Raw genomic sequence first — 25,976 nt, forward strand, 5'->3', positions numbered from 1 at the left:
TCATTATGTGCCATCAATTCCAGAGTCTGCACCCTTACCTCTGAAAGGTATGGGATGCATGTGCACTCAAGGAGCAGTCATGAAACAAAGGTGGGGAGGGAGGTTAATACAGTGGAAATTGCAAAGTACCGAGAAAACACAAATCTGTCTGTGTGTGTGGCTGAAGGGCAGATAGTTAACAAACTGACACAACACATAGGCCATGCCTGAAAGCTAGTACAACTTAAAAACACACTTTAAAAAAAAATCAGCCAAGTAGAACATGCACACAGACACACACAAAGACCAATCTACCTGCTGTCCCTAATTTCTGCTTCTTTATCTTTGACACTTTTAGGAGTTTCACTCAGATCATACGAAAACAAATGGAAAGGTGTATGGATGAGATATGGTAACTTCTCAACACTTGGAGACAAAGCTGGAGTAACGTTTGCTGATGAATCTTGAGAACTGTTTTGTGGAACAGCTGGTGACTGACGGATGACAGTAGATGATGATGGTGATGATGATGAAGCAGAAAACGATGACGGTTGCAAATGATGTTGGTAATTGCTGAGAGAACTAGGTGACTTAGGAGAACAGCTAGACAGCAGGTTGTTAAGTTCAGGAGTCTGGAACTGGCTGGAAGATCCTTCCCCTTCAGGCACAGGGATAAAGCTCGCTACATATTTTGAACGCTGGAAACTACTTTCTGCATATTCAATTGCTGCATCTGGCTTCAACTCACTGGCAGGAGAAAGGGATGAAGAGACAGGGAGGATGGAAAGATTAGAGTAGGCCCAAAATAAAAGCATACTTGAAAACTGAATTTAAAATGTAATTGAAAACATTAAAGCAGTCTTTGGAAAATGCAAACATTTTAAGTACAATCTGTGTTACTTCATAATTAATCTGGCTTTATTTGCAGCTTAAGGAAATTGTAACTATCAGATTACATGATACCGGAGGTCACAATCTTTCATTTTGTGAAGGCCTCACAAGATCTAACTGCTTTATATTACCAGTGAGGTCTTTTATGGTAGGCAATTTTACCCAAAAACATTTGATACAAGGACTTACAAAATTAAACTATCTACACACCAGATGGTTACAATTATTGGCTTTTAAACACACACCAAATTCCAAGGTTAAATCTGATAGGAGTCATCAAATTTAGTCCTAATACCTTTCCTGACCCTGACAAGAGGGATCATCTTCCCTCTCATCCTCAGTATTAGATTCAGTAACTGGCTGCTCTTCTTCAGGTTCTTCCTCTTCGTATTCCTCGTCTCTGTTTGTGGAATGTGGCAGAAGGAAAAAAATGATGCAGAGAGACAGTTAAGAACGAATAAGTGAAAAAGATCAAGACAGACGGAATGACAGTGACACACATAGGTAAACATCAATGATGTGAAAGGAACATGGGGCACTTCAAACAGCGCTGAGCGATGGAACTACGAGCATTGTATTCTAAACAATGACCCTAACAGTGTTAAACACTGATTAAGTTTGTAGGAAAATAAATATCAGCCTAGTGAGAGTTTGCATGGAACAATGAGCCATGAGTAACGGATAAGTTGATGTTGTTACGAACATTACCATTTAATGCAAAGTTGTTGTAAACTTTCTTTGATCATTTTGATATGCCATCAACAGCATATTGGATAATCACAGAAAATAAGTAACAAGGCACGAATTAAAACTGAGGAAATCCCGAGTATCATGATCCGCAAGAGTAACAGCTGAAGTGCCACATGAACCTCAGATTAGGTTACAGCTTTGCAATTTCTCTGCTGCAGTCTCTAATCTAGTCTGCACACTTTGGATAAAAACCTACGTTTATCGCTCACTGGTCAATATTGAATGATAAAAACAGCTGTAGCCTTTCATTTCCATAAACGACAAAAACATTTTTAATTGTGCTCTGCAATTTCAACAATCCAAGTTCACACAAGCAATTACAATAACAGAGCTAATAAAACACTAGGGTCAACATAAAGTACTGGAATTTCTCTGCAATCCAAGCTGGTATTGGTTTCTGTGCAGGGCTATGGAAACAAAATGCTAATGAATGGCCAATAGGCAGCAGGCATTGCCTCTTTCTGGTAACAGATAGTTGGAAGCTGTGGTTGTAACGATGCTCACAAAGGGAATCTAACAATCTCATTCCGACCCCAATGATTGTAGTTTTTTGGTTTAATAGTTGCGAGGTTCCAAGGGATGAGGTGCACTGATTTTTGCATCAGCCTTCAAGGATCCAGTGGGTCATTTATGTACTGAGGCTGAGTAGCATATATCAAGCATAAAAACGGGAGTACTGCATTTAGGGAAAACCTAGAAATTCGAGTACCGTTTTTAAAAAAGAAATCTGTCTGATGTCTAGGGAGCAGTATACAGCTTGGAAAGTTAGAATTAGACTTAGCTCTACTGTTACATGTACTCACACGAGTACTGTGAAAGTTTACAAGATGCCGCTTAAGGCACCATCTTAGATACAAAAGATACCCCAGGTACAGATTAAGTACAAATTCTTAGGAAAAAAGTAGAAAAATGAAGAAATAAAAAGTCCCACATTACAGACCTTCACGCCATCTTGAGTACAAAAATCAGAAGGAGTAACGTCGAAAAATAAAGAAATAAGATGTTTAGAATAACAGCCCTTCCAACCAAACCCATGCCAGCCCCAAGACAGCACTGGTCCCTGCCCTCAGACTGCACTGGTCTTCGCCTTAAGGACCTCAAGGCTGTCCTCAATAACATTTCATGTCGTATTTAAGCCCATTTTCTCTTTTGGAAAAATAAGTTTACTAGCAGGAGTGGGGTTTACTCTCCAACAGAGAGGGGAGTGACAAGAGCTCTGGTCTTGAATACTCTTCCTGTGCTATTGCAATTCGAGAATGTACTGGGCAACATTGCAGGTTATGGTGAAACAGGTGACAGTTCAGATACTGGGAGTTTAACATGGATGAGGCGGCAGCTTTGGACATACTGTCTGTACCTGATGTTGATAATGCACCCATATGGGAGAATATGCATTCAATAACAGTGACGGACGAGACAGTGGGAATTGTCGATGAATTGATCATCATTTTCCTGTCTTTTCTGTTCTCAAGTGTGGCGAGAGAGATTTAAAATGTTACACCTTCATTTGTTAAGTGTGTAACAATACACTAACCAACAACTTCCCCACCCTTGTCTGCCTTCCGGAGAGCCCACTCTCTCCGTGACTCCCTTGTTCGCTCCACACTGCCCTCCAACCCCACCACACCCGGCACCTTCCCCTGCAAATGCAGGAAGTGCTACACTTGCCCCCACACCTCCTCCCTCACCCCCATCCCAGGCCCCAAGATGACTTTCCATATTAAGCAGAGGTTCACCTGCATATCTGCCAATGTGGTATACTGTATCCATTGTACCCGGTGTGGCTTCCTCTACATTGGGGAAACCAAGCGGAGGCTTGGGGACCGCTTTGCAGAACACCTCCGCTTGGTTCGCAATAAACAACTGCACCTCCCAGTCGCGAACCATTTTAACTCCCCCTCCCTTTCTTCAGATGACATGTCCATCATGGGCCTCCTGTAGTGCCACAAGGATGCCACCCGAAGGTTGCAGGAACAGCAACTCATATTCCGCTTGGGAACCCTGCAGCCCACTGGTATCAATGTGGACTTCACCAGCTTCAAAATCTCCCCTTCCCCCACTGCATCCCAAAACCAGCCCAGCCTGTCTCTGCTCCCTAACCTGTTCTTCCTGTCATCCATCCCTTCCTCCCATCTCAAGCCGCACCTCCATTTCCTACCTACTAACCTCATCCCACCTCCTTGACCTGTCCGTCTTCCCTGGACTGACCTATCCCTCCCTACCTCCCCACCTATACTCTCTCCACCTATCTTCTTTACTCTCCATCTTCGGTCTGCCTCCCCCTCTCTCCCTATTTATTCCAGTTCCCTCTCCCCATCCCCCTCTCTGATGAAGGGTCTAGGCCCGAAACGTCAGCTTTTGTGCTCCTGAGATGCTGCTTGGCCTGCTGTGTTCATCCAGCCTCACATTTTATTATCTTGGATTCTCCAGCATCTGCAGTTCCCATTATCTCCATATACTTGCATCTTGCCCATTTTCTTCAAATACCTTTGCTTAACAAAAATGTGCCTACTTCAAAATTTAAAACTAACTGATCTCGCATTGACTACTATTTGTGGTTTCCTGGCATCGCTGTTGAATGATCTGGTCCTTGTTGTTAGACTATGGCCCCTAGCTCGATGATCTTCAACCACTGGAAATAGTTTATCTTTATCTATTCTGTCTTTTCCTGTTCATGTCTTGAAGACTTCAACCAAATCACCCTGTAATCTTCTAAATTCTAGAGAAAACAGGTCTAATTTGTATTAGCTCTCCCTCGAAGTTAACCCCTAAAGTCTGGGTATCAATCAGGTAACACTTCTCCATGGCCAACATATTCTTCCTGAGGTGTGGGGCTCAGATCCGCTCATAGTATTACACAGAAATTTCTGGAAATAATTATTCAAAAGAAATGAAGAGGCAATAATATCGATATATTAGAGAAATCCAGCAGAGGTTTGCTGAGGTCATATGGTATTTTACTAACTGGCTTGAGTTTTTTTTGAGGAGCGTAATGATATCATGGTACACCTGGTCTTTCTAAAGACAAGTGTCAAATAAATGACTTGCGAACAAGGTTGAAGTTTGTCGGAAATAAGGGACAGGGGCACCTTGGATGCGGAATTTGCTGAGGGACAGCAAATAGAAAAGTGGTTAGTACATGTTTTTTGGACTAGAAGTTTACAGCGGAGTTTCTCAGGAGTTGGAGTTAGGACGTTGGTTCTTCTCAATGGACTCAGGTCTTGGTGTAAAGAGCACAATTTCAAAATTTTCCAGTGATAGGATTTGATTCACAAAAACTCCCTTGGCTGTGGTGAATGCAGCACTATTTCCAAGGCAACAGGGGAACTTCCCTGGCTTCAAAGCCAATATCTATACTTTAATCAATATTGCTAAGACCAATTGCCCGGGCATTAGTTGTTCAGAAAAAGCTAGCTGTGTGCAAATTTATTGTAGAGTAGGCAAACTCTGCACCCATGTCTTCATTAGCTGCAAAGTGTTTCGTGATATCCTGAAAGGGTGTAATATAAATGCAGGCCAATATTTCATGGTGTTAGCCAAGGTGGCCCAAAGTGCTACTTTCAGGATTCATTTTTGGGGCTATTTCCTCATACCAGAGTGCCTCTGCACTCTGGGAAAGAAAATCACATGTAAGCTTTTTAATGTTTTGCCCATTGTTATTTTGATTTCCAAGTTTCAAATTGACTAACTGTGTGCATTAGAACTTCAGGCTTGCGTTACTTATGATTTTAGATTAGATTAGATTCCCTACAGTGTGGAAACAGGCCCTTCGGCCCAACAAGTCCACACCGCCCCTTGAAACATCCCACCCAGACCCAGATACATTCCCCTATAACCCACACAATCCTGAACACTGTGGACAATTTAGCATGGCCAATCCACCTAGCCTGCACATCTTTGGACTGTGGGAGGAAACCGGAGCACCCAGAGGAAACCCATGCAGTCGCAATGTGCAAACTCCACACAGACACTTGCCCGAGGCTGGAATTGAACCTGGGTCCCTGGTGCTGTGAGGCTGCAGTGCTAACCACTGAGCCACCGTGCCCTACCTCTCTTCAAATTGACCAGTGATTTTTAAAAAAATATAATTTTAACTACAAGATCTCAGTGGAAGTAATCCACTCCCAAAATTGTCCCCTCAATACATTTTGTTCAATTTACAATGAAAGACAGCCATTGCACAGCCAAGTTTCTACATATAAATACTGGAGGCATATTAACGATCGACATATCATTATCACCAGACCCCTTCACCTGTAGCAGACATCATGTGTACTGCCAAAAATCACAGGCACCCTGGCACACATTTTGGGCGATACCCACTAAAGAGTGAGGCAGCTGCTTCACAGCAGGAAGTCAGAAAATTTCCTCAAATAATTAAAAAATATCACATTAGTTTAACATAGAGAACTGTGCTGGTTACTGGAAACCCAAAAGTCCACTGTTACCAGGTTACAACACCATTCAGAATACAGTTACCTAGCACTCCAGGTTGCATCCATCTATGAATATTGGATATGCACAAGTTCTGGTTCACTTGCAACACATTTGACAGACTAATATCTCATCTACTAGTGTTCAGGGTCTGTCTTGCAATAAAAATGGATATTTGTTGAGGTACTGTGGCCTGGGAACTACACCTCAGCATGAGGCTCACATTTGAGGAGGAAAGTGAATTATCTGATGTGTATATAATTTAAGAAAAAGTTTGTTCTCAGCATTCATCATAAAGAACATTACTGTGCAAAAACATAATTCTGAATGCCAAGTTCCTCGTTTGCAGCTAGCCTGCAGCACAAGGGACATTTGCTTACGATGGACCGCAGACAAATATCTGCACAGTGCACGAAATCTGACACACACACTCCATTATTTTTGGTCAGTGCCAAAGTGCCATGGAGACTGGTCATAATTAGAAGCACATTATGCAGGCCTACTTATCAAATCTCACCATGGGGGAGACTTTTTGGCCTTAATAATCCAGACGCCACAAGACAGATGTAACCAAAGAAGCAGCCAATCCAAAATATGCTACGAGGAAATAGACGGCAAGACTGTGCTGTAATAGATCATCTCCCTGTATTCTGAAGAATCTGACTCCAATTCTAACTACATATTCATTAACTTTCACAGCAATCCTAGCAGCGATGACTGACAGTTAAGGTCCAGCCTTCTGGTTTCAGAATGAATAGTTGTTGCACAAGTTATTACTGGTGAATTGAAATAGGCAAAAGGCCAAACAGTCAACAGATAATGTCTGTATACCATAAATTGGCTCACATGCAAACATAAAGGTAGGGTTGTCATAGAGTCATACAGCATGGAAACGGATCCTTCAGCCCACGCATATACATTCAAATATCAGACTGCCATTTCTACATGCATTCAGATGGACTGGGACCAGTCATGCATATACAAATGCATGGGGTCTGGCACTCGTGTAAGCAATCACAGGGCAAGTCAATTCAGGAATGCTTGGACGCAAGTCGGCTACATTCATATGCCCACACATTGCTTTTTAAAAAGCAGAGGAGTTAAGACTAAGACGTTTTGTCACTGTGTGACTTGATTTCTACAATCAAAAAGGATGGACTGAAAAACAGATGGATTGATCAAGACTTAAGGTGGATGTTTCACAGTGGTCTGAGAGGTTTTCCTCTGACAAGGATGACTCATCGTCAGCAAAGCCAAGGAAAATACAAATGGCCTCATAAGGGAAAACACATTACATGAACTTAATATTTCATGAGGCTCTCTATAGTACTTGCTTTATATGCGTTATAAAGAAACAAATGAATTTTGCCATCCTTGTTATGAGGGAGAGTCAATTGAACAGTCTACCACAGGATTCTATTGGTAATTGATTGTGATCGTAAACTTGTAATTTTGGTTGACACAGTTCAAAGTTTCTCAAAGAGGCAATCTGTTGTGACCAGCAGGGTGTAGTAACTATACTCACAAATCAGAGGATGGTGGCAAAAATCCAGAGCACGTATCAAAGTGCCAGCTCTATCGCGTCCCTGGGCCATTGTGGAGAGGGTGTTTGGGCCCCTGAAGCACCTAGGTGGGCTGTCTAGAGGTGCTCTCCCTGCAGCAGACTGGGTAGTGAGTGTGGAGCTGGGTGAACACAACAGGCCAAGCAGCACAACAGCTGATTTTAGGGCCTCGACCCTTCATCAGAAAAGGGGGATGGGGAGAGGGTTCTGAAATAAATAGGAAGAGAGGGGGAGGCAGATCGAAGATGGATAGGAGGAGAAGATAGGTGGAGAGGAATGTATAGGTGGGGAGGTAGGGAGGCGATAGGTCGGTCTGGGGAGGACGGACAGGTCAAGGGGGCGGCATGAGCTTAGTAGGTAGGAAATGGAGGTGCAGCTTGAAGTGGGAGGAGGGGATAGGTGAGAGGAAGAACAGGTTATGGGGGCGGGGGCAAGCTGGGCTGGTTTTGGGATGCAGTCTACAAACCTCAATCCCGCCCCCCTGACCTGTCCGTCCTCCCCGGATGACCTATCCCCTCCCTACCTCCCCACCTATACTCTCCTCTCCACCTACCTTCTCCTCCTATCCATCTTCAAGTTGCCTCCCCCTCTCTCCCTATTTATTTCAGAATCCCCTCCCCATCCCCCTTTTCTGATGAAGAGTCTAGGCCCAAAACGCCAGCTTTTGTGCTCCTAAGATGCTGCTTGGCCTGCTGTGTTCATCCAGCTCCAGATTTTGTGATCTTAGATTCTCCAGCATCTGCAGTTCCCATTATCTCTGGGCAGTGAGTGCTCCAGTTAGGTCATAAGGCCCTGCTCATTGACTACCCCACAGAGATGTTCTGCCTAATGCGGATGACCCAGCTGCAGAGTGGATTTTTAAATGTAAAAGTTCAAGAAGTTTGGGACAGGGCATCTCTATCAATGGGATATTCTCACTGTCCACTAGTCAAGCAACAGTTCCATTAGTGTTAGAGAGTTTCTGATTTGTCCTTTATTCATGATAGTTTATTCATCAGGAGTTTATTATTATATGACAAACCTGGCCTCTGTTCACGAATTGGCCAGTTTATGGAAAATAATCTCCAGGTGAATTTTACCCCCATGCAGCGTAGGCCTCTGGCTCCCAACTGACTCATATGCTCAGGTCCCAAAAAGGTCAGCTCCCCGAATCATTACGGATCTGCATTAGATTTAACACTCGCACAGTGGATTTCCAGGAATTGACACAGCTTCTAGATCAAACATGAGGAATCAGAGAAAACTTCACTCTTTAAAAGGTCTAAGAGTGAAACCAATCACATCACGATTGATATCTGCACAGGTCCCATTTTTGCTGATTCCATTGAGGGTTACATGGAATATTCCACCTCACCATTGTGAATTCAAAAGATCATTTCTGACACCTCCAGCATGATACCTTGATGAAACACATCTTCCCTTACCTTCCACTGTCAGTATTCCTCAGGAACTAATCTCTTTGTGACACCCCAATTAACACCACCATCTCTCATAACACTCCCTCGCTCTCCCGTGGCACCTTCCCATTGAATCACAGAGGGTGTGACACCTGCCCATTCATCACCCTGCTCCTCACCTGTTGACGGTTCCAAAAACACCTTCCAGATGAAACAGTGTTTTATTTGGTGCAGCACACAACGTGATCTCCTTTATGTTACTGAGACCAAATGCAGACTGGGTGACTGCTTTGTGGAACACATCCACTCTGTCCAGAGGAATGACTACCACCTTCCAGTTTCTTGCCATTTTCATCGAACCACTTGCTAACATTTTCAGCCTAGGCCTGCTACAGGTTCTAAGGAAGTACAACACAAGCTAGGAGGAACAAACTCTCACTTTCTGCTTCGGCAATTTATAGTCTCTAGCACGCATTATTGCATTTCACAAATAAGGAGCATGATTTTGTATCCTTTATTTATACCCTCCAGCCTCAGCCCACACCCCTCCTTCCTCCCCCGCAACATACAACCACAAAACCCCAAGCGCTTAACACCAATGGAGCACTCCTGCATTGCAGTCACTGTTGTATAATAGGAAGCATGCCAATTTGTGCACAGCAAGCTTTCACCAACAGCAATTCAACAGATAATCAACTGGGGAAAAGAATAGGTCAGGATACTGGAGATAACTCCCCCATGCTTTTCAAAACTGTGACAAGGCACTTTGGAATCTACTTGAGACACAGCCAATGGGGCTTTGCCTTAACGAACAATCGGAAAGATGGCACATTTGACTCTGCCGGATTCCCTCAGCACCATTCTGGACTGAGTACCTAGACTTTTGAGTGGATCTGAACTCACATCCTTCTTACTCAAAAGAAAGAATTTACCAACTAATCTTGCAATGTTATTACGGTTCACTCGCACAGCATCTGGTTTTCATGTTCTCTGACGTCTCACAATATTAATTGCTATTTTTCAAAACTGAATTGCTTTCCTCTTCTCCCAATCTTACCTCAATGCCTGTGACATGAGGGATCAGGCTTGGTACTCTTCACAGCACTATTTCAAAGACTGAATGGTTTCCCTATTGGAAGTGATGAACTGGAATACAACACTACAAGTCATGACAAACCAGAACAAGCTTTAATAAGTTGTAAAACAGCATTGTCAGACTTCACTGTCCTGTTTTAGTGGAATGTTTCACATGCAAATGGCTTTGCAGTCCTAGAGTGATTGCCAAGGGTACAAACAGGTAGACTTCTGTTTTCAACTTACAGTCTGAGCCGTGGTGTTATGGACCAGACTAAACCCCTTCAAACATAACAAGGAACTAGCCTAGACCCTAACTTTTACTTATTTAAAGGCACGTGTAAGGTGCTGTGCTCCAGACATAATTTTATTTGTTACACTATTCTGCTTTAAACAAAACACACTTTATTCTTACCCTATCATTAAAATACAAACAAAAGAATGAATAATTGGAAATAACAACTCAATGAAAAGATTAACAGAATAATAGATTATTTAACCACTAAACAGCACTGTTCCAATACAGTAACATTCCATAAACACACCCATGGCAAAAGCAAATTCAGGAAAATAGATGATCTTACATTCAATTCTTTCAGCAGATGGAACTTCAGGTTTTAGTAGCAACAGAGAGAGGATTAATATCTTCCATATCCAGTTTCAAGATCCCAGCAACTACTGAAAGCTAAACTAAAACCCTTGTTCTGTGGGAGCCTGAATCCAGCCAGTCATGCTGCTTCTATTGTTCCAGCTATAAAAAAATCTAAAGCTGCACAAACTGTTCAGTTTATTTCCTTGGAATGAACAGCTCGGCATCTAAGGTTTAAATGCTCTCTTCAACAAAGCACAAAAATACACCTCTTAAAGCCGTCATATCATCACAATGGTGACGTGTATGCTGTCTATTTTTCCCCCCTCATTATTTCTCTCAAAGCCTTCAGAAAAACTCACTTCTTTGATCAAAGTTTGATATCTCAACTCCCAATATCACAATTTCTGGTTCACATTTTCCATGGAACTTCATAAATTGATTCTAACATTATTCTAAATTGAGATATGATATAACTGCAAGCTGTTATTAGCCATACTTACACTTCATCAGTTACAAGTTGACACTTTGTGATTTTATATTAATTATGTTGAAAGGTCCTTGATTACCTCCACATATTTCTTATCCAGTTTTGACCTAAAGCCCCATTTAAAGCTTGTAATTGTTTTCATTGTTTTGTGATACATTTTGATGGCCAACGAAGACATTGGCAGAGACCACAATGACATTTACATTGGATACACAGGACTTGATCACTTAGTTTTTCCATGTTGGTAGTTGCAGGTAAATACTTGTTTGAAGTCTATCACACTTCCACACAACCCATTTTGTGAGCGACTTCAACACAAAAAAAATTATTGAGTTAAAAAGTGTATATGGAATAGAGAACCTGAAATTCAGACTCATGGTATGGATTATGGTTTAACATTAAATATTTGAGTTGTGAGCATTTTCACATTTAAGAAAAAACATCATTGTTGCTGGAACAGATCAGTATTTCAAAAGGGTGGGGATTACCCTGTTGAGTACAGGCTAACATGTGAAAAAAGACTGAATGGAACAAAGACAAAAGAAAAACTGACCGTCATTTGCACAGCTCAGCTCGTAATGAGATCAAGGCTTCCCAAAGTACTTTACAGGCATAGTTCTGTGGTCACTATTGTACAGGGAGAATTATGACGGCTGACTTGTATATAGCTTGCTCCCAAAAACAGTTACGCAATGGTGACCAGACAATTTGCATTTTTTCCCCTCCATGATGTCGATCGACTGAAATATTGTCCAGGACACTGGGGGTAAGGCCACTGGTCTTCTTCAAATAGTGTCACTGTGTCTTTGACATCTACAAAATATGTCAGATGAACCAGAGTTTAATTTCTCTCCTAAGGATGGACTATAGATGGGAACTGAGCAACTCGCAGGTTTTAATGGTGTTGCGCTTCTGTGAGTCTGACAGACAGGGGTGAAGGATAAATTTTCAATATTGATGAAAATGTTGAAACAGAGAAATAAGAAAAAAGGGTACATTTGCAAATCAAGAGCTAGAACAGAAGCTCAAAGCAAGGAGGCCTAGCTTTCTATATTGCAAAATCAACAAACTATGGCCACAGAATATCCCAGAGCAGCTCAAGAATGATCTACAGCAAAATAATATCTAATGGAGAAGTTGCTGAAGGTGCAGGAAATTTTCAACCAACTTGTATTAAGTAGTGACAATGACAGATTTACAATGTTTATAAGCACCTAGAGAACCAACGTTTATAGAATACTTGGGACACTGTCTCTGTGCCAGCATTTTGGTTTGAGCAATTGAGAACTATAATAAAGTCATTAATAGGCTCAGGATATTTTTATCTGATGCAAATTTCAGGTGCAGAGTTTTTAAAAAGAAATAGTGGATGACAGACATAATTGAACTCAGGTGTAGCACCAAAACCTCAAGATACAGGGTAACTATCGATACCTCCAGAACAGATCTACACATGGACTAAAACGTTCAGCTTCGAAGGTGCCCATTTTAAATATTCCCCACCCACACCACTAACACCTACATTGTCATTACCCCTCCATCCACTGATCTTCCTTTGTACAGACTTCACCTTTGACCCATGCCACAATTTGAAACAAAGTACTGGCCCAAATTTTGTACCTTCCATTTCATCACCTGGCAACCTATCCCTTGTGCAACATGGGCAGCCTGACCATAACAGCATTGCTACTACCCTTACCATTAACTTACTTATAAATAAGCAATTAAAGTCCAAAGCAAGCTCACATTGAAGGAAACAACAATTAATTTGGTGGCTGCCACATCCCACCGACAATGTGAAAATGATCAGATCATTCATCTTGATGGCATACATATCAACCAAAACACTGGGAATGAACTGGCAGGATAGTGGCTCAGTGCTAGGGACCCTGGTTCGATTCCAACTGCAGGTGACTGTCTGTGTGAAGTTGGCATGTCTTCCCCATGTCTGTGTGGGTTTCCTCTTGGTAGTCCAATTTCCTCCCACAGTCCAATGATGTGCAGGCTAGATGGATTGGTCTGCTAAATTGCCCATGGTGTTCAGGAATGTGCAGGCTAGGTATATTAGCCATGGTAAGTGCAGGTTTACAGGGATTGGAGGCGGAGGGTTGGCGGGGGGGGCAGGTGGTGGAGAGAAGGTGGTAGGTCTCAGTGGGATGCTCTTCAAAGGGTTGGACTCGATGAGTTGAATGGCCTGTGTCCATGCTGTAGGCATTCAATGGCTCTATGAATGCCTTGCCCATCTGATGGAGCAGACAGGATCTTCATTTAAATGTTTTATCTGAGACACAGCACTCTCTCAGTACTGCACTAGACTGCTCAAGCTGAAGAATGGAACATGGACCCACTGACTCAGAGGTGAGTGCACAACCAGCTGAGCTGTGAGCTGATATGCTTGAAGTAGACCAATGGAACACAATGAGAATGGCTTACCACAAGCCCAGTGACTCCCCTAAAAGAGCCCCGGTGTATTGATACAATGATTGAATTAGACATTTTAAATGTTTATGTTCTAAAATATTATTGTACTGTATGTCTGGAGCTTGTTAAGCAAATGGACTTTTGTTTTAGCAGTGACCACACTTGACTCCAAATAAATGTGACAGCTTCAGTAACTGAACGACAGATTTATAACTGCCCAGCTTAAAGAGGGAGGCTTTATTCAGCAAGGGATATATATGCGCGCCTGAGCCAGCAGTCCAACATTCTTAGCATCAAAAATAAGTGTGCTGCAGCTGTCTGATTATTTTCATGGAGAATATTTAAACCTTGTCTATTGCTGTATGGAGTCAGGGCTGACAGGCTCGAATTTATGGGAACTCCCTGAATTTTATCCCATTTGGAAGACCTGGAAAGGAGGAGTAATTGACATTTTCTGACATCATTCACCTCAAAAAGATCTGAAAAATATTTGGAGTGTTTCATTAAACCTTAGTCAGAAAACAGATCTGATACAGCATGGCCCACTTGATGGAAGGGATAAAGATAAAGGGAAGGAAGGGATAGAGAAAAGCAGGGTTAGGAGGGAGAGAGAAGGGAGGTATAGAAGGCAGGAGAGAAAAATCTGAAAAATATTTTCAAATTAGATTAAGAATGACACTGCTCTCAATGAGATGCACATACATGGGTTCTTAACTCAAGAGTAACTTTTGAATGGTTGAACAGATAAATTTAAATATATAAGTAGCAGAGACAGTTGCTCTACATCATAAAAATTAGGATAGTTTCAGGTTTGATCTGGTTCCAGAAGGCAGCTCACCACCACATTCTCAAGGGGAACTACGGATGGGCAATAAATGTTGGCCAGCCAGCTTTGCCCACATCCCAGAAAATAACTTTTTTAAAAAAAGTTGAGATGCTAGGGAGAAGACAGCCATTCTAGATCTGTACTCCATTTCTTCTCCATAGCTCATCCTGTGTGGAGTGCAATAGATGTCCACTGGACCAATTTCTAAGGTGAGGGAGTATCGTCTCAGGAAAAAAAAATAGATTAGTAACACTAAGCCTGTAGTTCCTCAGACATAAGAATGAGAGGTGACCTCATGGAAACATGTAAAATACTTAATGGGTTCCAACAAGGAGGTAGTTGGACTACAATTCCACAGGGTGGGGAGTCTAGAACCAGGTGGCTCATATTTAAGGGTTGTTTTTATAGGACTGAACAAGGGAAATTGTCATTAATCAGAAGGATTGTCAATTTTTGGAATGCTCTGATGCAGATAACTGTGGGCATTCAGTAATTCAGTATGCTCAAGTCATAGGCTGAATCATTTCATTTCTAGAAACCAGAAGAGTCAAATTCTATGGGAGAAGCTACTGAGGTAAATGATTTTATTTAATAGGAAGCAATAGTAAGAACTGCTGATGCTGGAGTCAAAGGTGGCACAGTGTGGAGCTGGAGAAACACAGCAGCCCTGGCAGCATCAGAGCAGCAGGAAGGCTGACGTTCCGGTTCGGGACCCTTCTTCAGAAAAAAGTTCTGATGTTCTAAAGGGTCCAGACCTGAAAAGTCAGCTTTCCTGCTCCTCTGATGCTGCCTGGCCTGCTGTGTTCCCCCAGTTCCACACTGTTACCAATACTCAATAGGACAGCAGGTTGAGGGGCTGAGTCCCATTCTTATTCTTGTGTTTACCTCCACCGATCAGACACAGTGGCTTGGTCTTAAGAGTTCAACATGCAAGTCATTTTTCTTTTAAAATACAGCATGCCTTAATGTTTTCTGATGATATGCTCCAAACAAGGGAGTGAGTTTGACAGAGGTCTACGAGCAAGCACACGTATGTAATAGATCCCAAGTGAAATGGAAAATCTGAAACTTTTATTATTTTAGGATAAAACTGAGCCAGAAATTTCAGCTGATCTTAATCTGACCACAGATACATAGTTATATTCACTTTAAAACTGGATGCTTTTAAAAGAAAAGAACAAATTGCAATCTTGACCCATTTTATTGTAGCACAGAAATTCTTCCGTTTGAAAAATATTTTGAAAGACATCTCCAATAGGTTGGATCATTTTTGCAAAACGTAAATTGCTGCTTTAAAGATACATCATTCGATGGTTTACTTCTTTTTAAAAAAGTTAAATAAATTTTTAATTCTTTTAAATAAACAGGATAACATGTACCATACTTAGTGATGAAGATTCCATTTATTTGCATTATTTTCTTTGTTTTTACATTTTATGTTCTTTTTATTATTCAGGGCATAGTTACAAAACTATCAGAGTTCCCTTCCTGCAACAGATTCTGAGGCTTTCACTGAGCCAAACACATCAAATTTCTTCAGTGTTCTAAGATAGCAAGACCTGCAGATGCTGGAGTCAGAGAAAACAGTGTGGAGCTGGAGGAACGCAGCAGGCCGGGCAGGATCAGAGGGACAGGAAGGTTGATGTTTCAGGTTAGGACCCTTCGTCAGAAAACTGCACTTTTGTCTTCAGTGTTCTGCTGTGTTATGATTCCAGACGAATTTCCCAAATTTATAATAAAATTTAGTTAGGGACCAATAACATTGTTTAAAGTCAACAAAGTTTGAAATCCCAGGTGCTTATTAAGTGAATAAACCCGCAAGCTTCCACAGATTTGAACGAATAAAACCAGCCTTGTGATACAAGATTAGGAAAGTAAAATGATCTACAATAGACACAGAACTTATACTCTAACATTCAGAATTAACATAAGGTAAAGAAAAGTTAACAGAAACTATCGTCTGACACCCTATGGAGTTCATCAAATAGCAGTTGCAAAGGTCAATGTCCAAAGAGTGCTCATCAACCTATCCATATGCTATTGATAATGAGACTCTCCAAATCTCACTAGAACTTGACCTCATTCACAGGGAAAACCAATTCTGCACTTTCAATAATCTAGCCTCAGAACTCCCTCAAGTTACTCCGTTCCAGACCTTCTCAACAATTCCTCAATACTCCATGGTAAAATTGTTTTCCAAAGACCATGGCCCACTGCATTCACTAAGCTGTCCTCCTACCTCTAGTTACCAGCCATTTCAGGTTCTTTCATGGACAATTAGCTTTACCAAGCTGGAGCTGTCCCAGTGTTTCTCTGAACCTCAGATTCCTGAGCTGCACCATGTAAATAATGCTCCTGGTCTCCAACTCTTCACAAATTCTGAATGTTAGATGTATAAATTGGGCAGAATATTAAGCAGCAATACATACCTTGGGGAGACGAGACTCTTGAGGTACAGTAGTAATGTCCATACCTCTGGATTCATGCCCTATCTGCTCCTGAGTTGTGTAATAACATTTCTGAACAGGTTCATTAGAAAATAAGTTGATTGGTTAGTGCATTTGTGGTGTGGTGGCGCCAGAGCTCTTGTGGTGCAGCAGTAGTAACCCCACATTTGGGCCAGGCAGCCCAGGGGCACTTCCGAACTGCTCCAGAGCTATATCTGAACAGGTTGGTTAAAAATATCTGTAAGTGGGCAGATGCATTATATATAATTTTACTTTTCTAACTGAATAGTACAGTTTTATTTCTGTTCAAGACTACAGAACCTTGTGACTTTACTCTAAGTGTATTTGGAATTTCAAACATTGTCAACTTTAAACAAAAGGTCATTGGTCCTGAGACTTCAATGAGCACCTTGCACTTTAGAACTAACAGCAGCATGTTAATTGTCTAGAGCTACTGACTTTCTCCATCTCAGTCTCCAATTCCTTCACTGCACAAAACTCGAACTATCTGATCTAACTGCTGTTCCCTGATCCTTTAGCTGTTTTGAGTGACCCACCAAAGTTTTCCCAGAAGGTCCCACACTTCGATTTAGACAAATATTACAAACAGTAGTAAAAACTCTGCTTAAAAAGTCAATCTCCACAGGCTTCTAGTTGGTAAAGCACATATGAACACAGGACAGAAAAAGGACTGTGTCACAGCCAAAGTTTATTTTACAGCAAAGTTTATCATTTTCAAAGTATTGTAAAAGTGACAAATAACCACTTGATCACTGCATCATTTCGTGTGATTGATGATGACGACATAACGAGATGGATTAGGACAACAAGTCAAGTGGCTGGAGATAACACTGTGTACAGCTGGAAAAACACGGCAGGCCAAGCAGCATCAGAGGAGCAGGAAAGCTGGTGTTTCGGGCCTAGACACTTCTTCTCTAGGCCAGAAATACCAGCTTTCCTGCTCCTCTGATGCTGTTTGGCCTGCTGTGTTCATTCAGCTCTACACCTTGTAATCTCAGATTCTCCAGCATCTGCAGTTCCTACTATCTCTGAAGTCAAGTTGTAGATTAGATTAGATTAGATTCCCTACAGTGTGGAAACAGGCCCTTTGGCCCAAATAGTCCACACCGCCCCTTGCAGCATCCCACCCAGACCCATCACCCTATAACCCACACATCCCTGAACACTACGGGCAATTTACTCATGAATGGCACCATTATTCCTGGAAGAAATTCATAGTAACATGGATACAGCTGTATGTCCTTCAGCCCTTCCAACGTGCTCAACCATTAATGTTCATCCAACTCAGCCCTGTGTCTCTCTTTTGCCCTGGCAGTTTGACTTAATTCATCTGGTTCCCATCAGAACTAAACAATGTTAACTCCTTGCGAGGGGACTCGTGAATCAAAATGACTTCTAAAATATTGGGCTGGATATTATACACTACTGTGGGACTTTAGGGGCAGCACGATGGCTCAGTGCTTAGCACTGCAGCCTCACCGCACCAGGGACCCGGGTTCGATTCCAGCCTCGGGTGACTGTCTGTGTGGTGTTTGCACATCCTCCCAGTGTCGGCGTGGGTTTCCTTCGGGTGCTCCGGTTTCCTCCCACAGTCCTTTGTCTCTTAGCTCTGTCATTTCAGTCAGAATTTAGGAGGTGGACAATTCCTTTAAAGACCGCCAATTTTTCATTTGAAGTTTCACTCAAACTGGTATCGAACATTAAACTTGCCTCCTCTACATTCAATGCATTGTTGCCTTCCAATTCTCCATTCTTGTTTTTAAAGAGCATCCTACTCAGTTGATTGAGGATAATTTGTTTGTAGTTCAATCCAATGGGTTCCAAGATAGATTGTACGTTGGACTGATCAGCTGTGTACTCAGCTACAGATGAAGGAGGTGATGAAGGTTGATGATTCGACAAATTGTTCAGATGTAGTTGCACTGTCTGCCTCTAGGGGCAGGGTTTTATATATGTCACAGTAGACTGACAAAGGAAGACGATGTGATGACACTTCAGGACAATACTGCTTGAATAGCCAGAGTGGGACCGGAAGGGACAGAGTGTACAAATGTGGTAAAACAGTACTGGATAGCAACAAGGTGGCGGGGGGGGCACGGCGGAATTATAAAAAATGTAAAATTAATGGTTCTTTACTTAAAGGAATGTAATATTTGGAACAAAATAAATTAACTTAATGACAAAAATAAAGAGGTTAATTGGTATGGCATTATAGCCATTATGGAGACATAGTTACAGGGAGTTCGAAGCTGGGAACTAAAAATTCAGAGGTATGCAATTTCCAAAGCTCAAACAGGAAGGTGATAGAATAGCTTCATTACTAACGAGTGGAACAAGAAAGACAGCAAATAACCTTGGATCAGAAGATGCAGAATCCATGCAGGTGGCGATGCCACAGGATCAGTGCTGAGGCCACAATTATTTATGATAATGACTTGGAAGAGGAAAGTGAATATACTACAATCACCAAAATTTTCAGATAACAAAAGTAACTGGGAAGGAAAGTGGTGATGATGTCACAGGGAGTCTGCAGAAGACAGATTAAGCAAGTGAGCAAAGATTTGGCTCAGAGATAGTAGGAACTGCAGATAGACCGCTATGCAGAACACCTACGCTCGGTTCGCACTAAACAACTGCATCTCCCAGTCGCGAACCGTTTCAACTCTCCTCGCATTCCTCAGACGACACGTCCATCCTGGGCCTCCTACAGTGCCACAATGATGCCACACGAAGGTTGCAGGGACAGCAACTCATATTCTGCTTGGGAACTCTGCAGCCCAACGGCATCAATGTGGACTTCACAAGCTTCAAAATCTAACCCACCCCCCCCACTGCATCCCAAAACCAGCCCGGCTCGTCCCCACCTCCCTAACCTGTCTTTCCTCCCACCTATCCCCTCCTCCCACCTCAAGCTTCACCCCCATTTCCTATCTACTAGCCTTATCCCACCCCCTTGACCTGTCTGTCCTCTCTGGACTGACCTATCCCCTCCCTAACTCCCCAGCCTGACTCCCTTCTACTGGCTCCATCCCTGCCTCTTTGACCTGTCTGTCTCCTCCCCACCTATCTTCTCCTCTATCCATCTTCTATCTGCCTCCACCTCTCTCCCTATTTATTTCAGAACCCCCTTCCCCTCTGCCATTTATGAAGAAGGGTCTAGCCCTGAAACGTCAGCTTTACCGGTCCTCTGATGCTACTTGGCCTGCTGTGTTCATCCAGCTCTACACAAAGATATGGCTCACTTGGTTGATAATTGGCTTGGCTGGACTGTCTTCTCAGGAGAGGTAGAATAGATTGGGCCTGCACTCATTGCAGTTTAGAAGAATGAGAGGTAATCTTAATGAAACACAAGATTCCTAGGGACTTCCCAGAGTCAACGCGGAGAATTTGCTTTCCGTGGTGGGAGAGTCTAGGTCCACAGGGTATATAATCTCAGGGCAGTGGGGTTGATCACTTCAGACAGAGGTGAGAAGAAATCTCTGGATAGCAAATGAGGATAGTAAATCTGTGGAATTCCTAATTGACAGGGCTGTGGAGGTCCGGTCACTAAGTACATTCAAGGTTGGGATAGACAAAATTTTAATGAGTACGAAAATAAACGGTCATGGGGAGGAAGGTAGGAAAATGGAGTTGAGGTTTATGAGATCAGACATGAACTCGTGAAATGGCGAACCAGATTCAATGGGCTAAATGCCCTATTTCTGCTCCTATGTCTTTTGAGTCTACTGTCTACTTTGGGCGGTCACAATACAGTGATCCTCGCATGACAGCAGGAACACTTCCAGAACATCCTTAAGTCTTCCGGAATGCTTTCAGGGCATCCCTAAAAAGCACTCCTGCCATTTTACTGAAAATGTCCCACATTACCACCCAGTTCTAAGTTGAGAAGCTGCGGCAATGGACAGTAACTCAACCATAAAATAATTCTCCATTCTATTTCAGGCTATTTACTTTTCTGAATTACCGTACACAAAGCCGCAACAGTTTGGGATGGCCTCAATTTTTACGGTGACTGCAAAGCATGCTCACACTGGGGTGTGCAGGCTTATGCATTTTTCTTTTGCATTTCCCTTCGTGATCAGGTTGATCTGATCTGGCTTCACCTGTCTCTTCTTTCGGTATCATGTGCCACTTTGTCCTGAACTTTAACCCCTTCTGCCATCTCATTTTCTGTCAAACTTTCTCTTGTCTACTGGCAATCACTTCAAAACCCTTTTCTGATATTAATTACAAGTCTGACCCCTTTTAACCAGTAGCTGTGGAAAGCACTGGTTACTGTCCTTGGCTTGGTTTTTCTCAAGGGTCATTTTGTTTACTTGCAACTTCTCTTCCCCACTGACTGGAGCACAACTACAACATTCTTTTGCAAAACGATGGGAATATTCCTTCCGTTTATTTTGACTGCTGCTTCTCTTCACAACTTGTCAATATTACTTCAGAATTCCAAAATAATAAAAGGCTTAATATCATTATCAAACTTTGGGAGCTGAATTTTACCTAACCACATCAATACAAATTGCTGATTTTTTTGGCATCATGCAATGTTTTTGAAAGGAACTTTAAAACTTCCTCCATCTGCAGATTGCTTTCCATTTCGTCACAATGCAGTATATGAATTCCAACTGTGCAAAAAAAATCAAAACACCTTAATGTTGCTCAATTCAAGTGAATGAATCCCTACCCGATCATCCCTCCACACACAAATATGCTGTATAATTAAATATCAGTTGTATAACCTTTAGAGTCAGATGTACAGCATCGAAACAGACCCTTTGGTCCAACTCATCCATGCTGACCAGATATCCTAAATTAATCTAGTCCCATTTGCCAGCATTTGGCCCATATCCCTCTAAACCCTTCCTATTCATGTGTCCATCCAGATGCCTCTTAAATCAGAAATAAAGACAGAAATTGTTGGAAAAACCCAGCAGGTCGAGCAACATCTGTGGACAGAAAGAAGGGTTAACCTTTTGGGTCCAGTAACCTTTCCTCAGACCTGATTTTAGGCATATAGAGTCACACTTTTCCTCACTACAATGTTACACAGCTCAAAAACAGATGCTTCAATCCGACTTGCTGACTAGATATCCTAAATTGACATCGTCTCATATCTCTCTAACTCTTCTTAATCATGGACCCATCCAGATGCCTTTTAAATGTTGTAATTGTACCAGCCTCCACCACTCCCTCTGACAGCTCATTCCATACATGCACCACCCTGTGTTAAAAACATTTCCCCTCAGATCCCTTTTACATCTTTCCCCTCTCACCTTAAACCTATGCCTTCTAGTTTTGGATTCCCCTATCCTGGGGAAAAAGACGTTCGCTATTCACCCTATCCATGCTCCTGGTGAGTTTATAAAACTCAATAAGGTCATCCTTCAGCCTCCGACACTTCAGGGAAAATCGCCCCAGCCTATTCAGGCTCGGCTACAGGCCAAACATCCCAAACCCCAGCAACACCCTTGCAAGTCTTCTTCTGAATCCTTTCAAGCTTAACAACATCGTTCCTACAGCAGGGAGACCACAATTCTACACAGTATTCCAACAGGAGCCTAAGCCACATGCTGTACACATGTTGAACAGGTCATGATGTTGCAACATCTGAAAAACATGACATCTGAACTCCTATACGCAATGGACTGACCAATAAAGGCAGGTGTACCAAACGCTTCTTCACTATCCTGTCTACTTGTGACTCCACTTTCAAGGAACTATGAACCTGCACCCAAAGGTCTCTTTGTTGGGCAATCTTCCCCAAGGCCTTACCATTAACTGCATTAGTCCTGCCCTGATTGGTGTCACCAAAATTCAAGACGTCATATTTACCTAAATTAAACTCCATCTGCCACTCCTTGGCCTATTGACCCATCTGATCAAGATCCCATTGTACTCTGAGGTAGCCTTCTTCACTGGCCACTACACCATCAATTTTGGTGTTACCTGAAAAATTACCGTACCTCCGATATTCACATTCAAATCATTTATGTAAAAGACAAGAAACAGTGGACACAGCACAGATCCTTGCCACACACCACTGTTCACAGGTCTCCAGTCCGAAAAGCGACCCTCCACCACCACCTTCTACTTTCAAACCAATTTTGTCTCCAAATGGCTAGCGCTCCCTGTTTAGTTCATTACTAGGCAACAAATCACTACATTTTCACTATGAGATGACATGGATGTTTGCTTAGCAATGTGTTCTGCGCTATTTCAGCAGATCAATTTATTTCAAAAAGTTAATCGGAAATTAAATAAGTTATCACATACCAATATTGTAATTTCAGGGTCCAAACTTGCAGTAATTTAGCACACCTAAACAAAAGGGGAGCATTGTGCTTTATTCATACTTCTATCTTTCAGATATCCTCAAGTCTGACTGAATTTCCAAATTTGTATCAAATCTCATTTGATTCTTTTAAATAAGGGGACAAGAGCTTTTAATTTAATAAAAAAGCAAAACATGTATAAAAGTCAGTTTTATTTCATTAAATTAGATTTGCAAACACTGACCTTCTCACACAAAGCACAGGAGTCACTGCTAGATATTTTTGATCAAACAATAACTATTATATCTTACCCTTGCTGAATTTCATCCAGCAGCCAGCAAGCTCACCATTGTTGCTTTAACTCAGAGGACAGCTATATCCTCTCTCCAAACTCACCCAAGAAGCAGAGTTTAAATATTCTTGGGTTTGCTTGACTTGGTGGAGAAGAGAGAGAGAGAGAAAGAATCACATCCTGTGTTTTTTGTAGCATCACAGGAACATAGACACATTCTGCAAGTTAAGAGATCCCAGCTGATGCTATAACCCTGGCCCCAATCATCTGTTGCTGCCATCACTTTGTTGACACGAGAGAGGAAGAAATACGCAGTGATACTACACTGTAAAGATTTTGCTTAAAAGCAAAATGCAACCTAAATTTACAACCATTACTTCAAACTTGATGACAAGCACGGCTGAAAAGTCAAGTCATCCGCTCATACCAGTGTGTTAATTACTAGCTAGGCATTCAATATACAGTTTATAGCAACCAAATTTATGAGGATGAGGATGACTGTCATTTCAAATATTCTCACAAACCTAACAAGTGATTGAGATGACACAAATGTAGGTTACTGAACGGTGTATCCCTCTTGATGTGAATTTATGACCATGCCTGGGTATGCAGCAAGAAAGTACATATTAACCTTCAGTAGCTCAATCAAGGTTGCAGAAGAGGTTCATCTTAGAGTCTGATGTATTTATAGTGCACTTTAAACACGGATATTAAACTGCACACAAGTTATGTACCACTTGACAGCACAGAGCACTGCAGGATGTTGAGTTGAAGATGGCAGATCCAGCTGTGTATCACTCCCACTGCACTGCACTGGTGTGTCAATCTAGATTTTTGTCTGCAAGTTCTTAAGAGGAGGGGTAATTACTGAATCTCAACTTCACTCAGTGCCAAGTGTGCTACCACCACAGTCACAGCAAACATGGCAAAAGATTAGAGTCAGTAGTCAGTCAGGGGTGTAAGTGTCGACTATAATACATCTTCCATGAATTAAGACAAAAAATGAAGCATCTCAAAGATGTTTAGAACTTGGACTTGACATAAATGGGTGAAAGCTAAATATTGCACGACCAAAGGGATACAGCAAAATGTCAATTACCCAAACTTAGCGGTCAGCAGCAAGTGTTTTAACAGCTTAAATGTGCAAGCAAAAGTATGGAAACTATGTTTATCAGACTGTGCATTTACTCTCTAAAGTAATATCCACAATGGAGAACTTGGGGTCTAGAATTTAACTTGGATCTCTTCGTGGTTTTGTTAAAAATGCTGAATTAATTTCTAATAAAACAAATCATGGAACTATTTTTGATGCTGTAAATAATTATACTGTCCTTTGTACTAAATTGTGATGAAAGCAAAAGATGACTTTACTCAGCCTTGGTGGTCCACTGTAGACAGGTGGTCCCTCAGTGCAGCAACATACTGTTATGGTGAAGCATATATAAAGCAAATAGCTAATATCCGGCAATTAGAGTAATCAAAGGACTCAGACCATCAATATTTGGATAAGCAGCATTTCACTGAAAATAAGCCGCTTTATCCAAGCATTCTGTTTGATCTTGCTGTAAGATTTAGAACCTTCTGCCTTATGAAGATTTGTGCTTTCGTACTCTGCAAACATTAATTGAAAAAGGGCTTTTTAGTCTCTCAATAAATGTGTAATTTTACCAGTTTCATTCATGCATAGGACCTTTTAATGCTAGCTGCTCACATTTCTCGAATCAAACACATTTACGGTAACTCCTCTGTTGAACGAAACAAGTCATAATTCAACCTCACATTTTCTAATCATCTTTGTGACAACAGTACAACCTCACAGAATCTCCATTTGTCCCTAATCAATGCAACAACAGTGAGCGTTCTTTGGTTCAACATAGTTAAGGGTGTTAAGAATATAGTCAAAACCTCACTGAGGCTTACGGGGTCAGGAAAATATATAAATTACACGTTCTTCCCAGCTATCAATTTTAGCCATGAGAGAAGGAGGACCACCAGCAACTGGGCCTAGTTCATTCTGCTGGACTTCTCCTGCTTGCAAGACATATCATCGCCTTGCCTTCGTCTATGAGAGTACCTCATCACAAATTGCTCAAAGGCAATTAACCATAACCTTGACCACCTGCTGGGAAGGCAGGACTTCAGTACAGTTTTTGACAAATGGCAGACTGGGTACAAAAGGTGAAGTCACATGGTATCAGGGTGAGCTGGCAAGATAGACACTACAGAACTGGCTTTGTTATAGGAGACAGAGAGCAGTGGTGGAAGGATGTTATTCAGAATACATGGTTGTGACTAGTGTTTTTCCACAGGGATCAGTGCTGGGATCTCTGTTCTACATATGCTGCAGAAATGATTTGGAGGAAAACGTAGGTGATCTAATAAGTAAATCTGCAGACGATACAAATATTGGTAGAGTTGTGGATAGTGAGCAGGATTGTCAGTGAATACAGCAGGATATGGGTCAGTTGGAGGCATGGGCAGAGAAATGGCAGATGGAGTTTAACCTGGACATTTGTGACGTGATGTATTTTGAA

At 41.9% G+C, this 25,976-nt stretch overlaps 1 protein-coding gene across 5 annotated transcripts in view; it reads right to left on the reverse strand.

Moving 5' to 3' along the window:
• fhod3b (formin homology 2 domain containing 3b) overlaps positions 1-25,976 on the reverse strand; it is a 583,240-nt gene that overhangs the window by 120,951 nt on the left and 436,313 nt on the right. For 4 of the 5 annotated variants that reach the window (XM_048559318.2, XM_059652629.1, XM_048559337.2 and 1 more), the window contains 2 exons: positions 1,166-1,270; positions 295-726 (listed from right to left, as the gene is read on the reverse strand). The exons of the other annotated variant lie outside the window; for it this stretch is intronic. In XM_048559318.2, coding sequence (XP_048415275.2) covers positions 295-726; positions 1,166-1,270 — 537 coding nt within the window. The remainder of the gene's footprint in view (positions 1-294; positions 727-1,165; positions 1,271-25,976) is intronic. 5 annotated transcript variants of the gene reach the window in all.

This window comes from Stegostoma tigrinum, chromosome 2 (genome assembly GCF_030684315.1).
Source record: "Stegostoma tigrinum isolate sSteTig4 chromosome 2, sSteTig4.hap1, whole genome shotgun sequence".
Taxonomy (NCBI): Eukaryota; Metazoa; Chordata; class Chondrichthyes; order Orectolobiformes; family Stegostomatidae; genus Stegostoma; species Stegostoma tigrinum.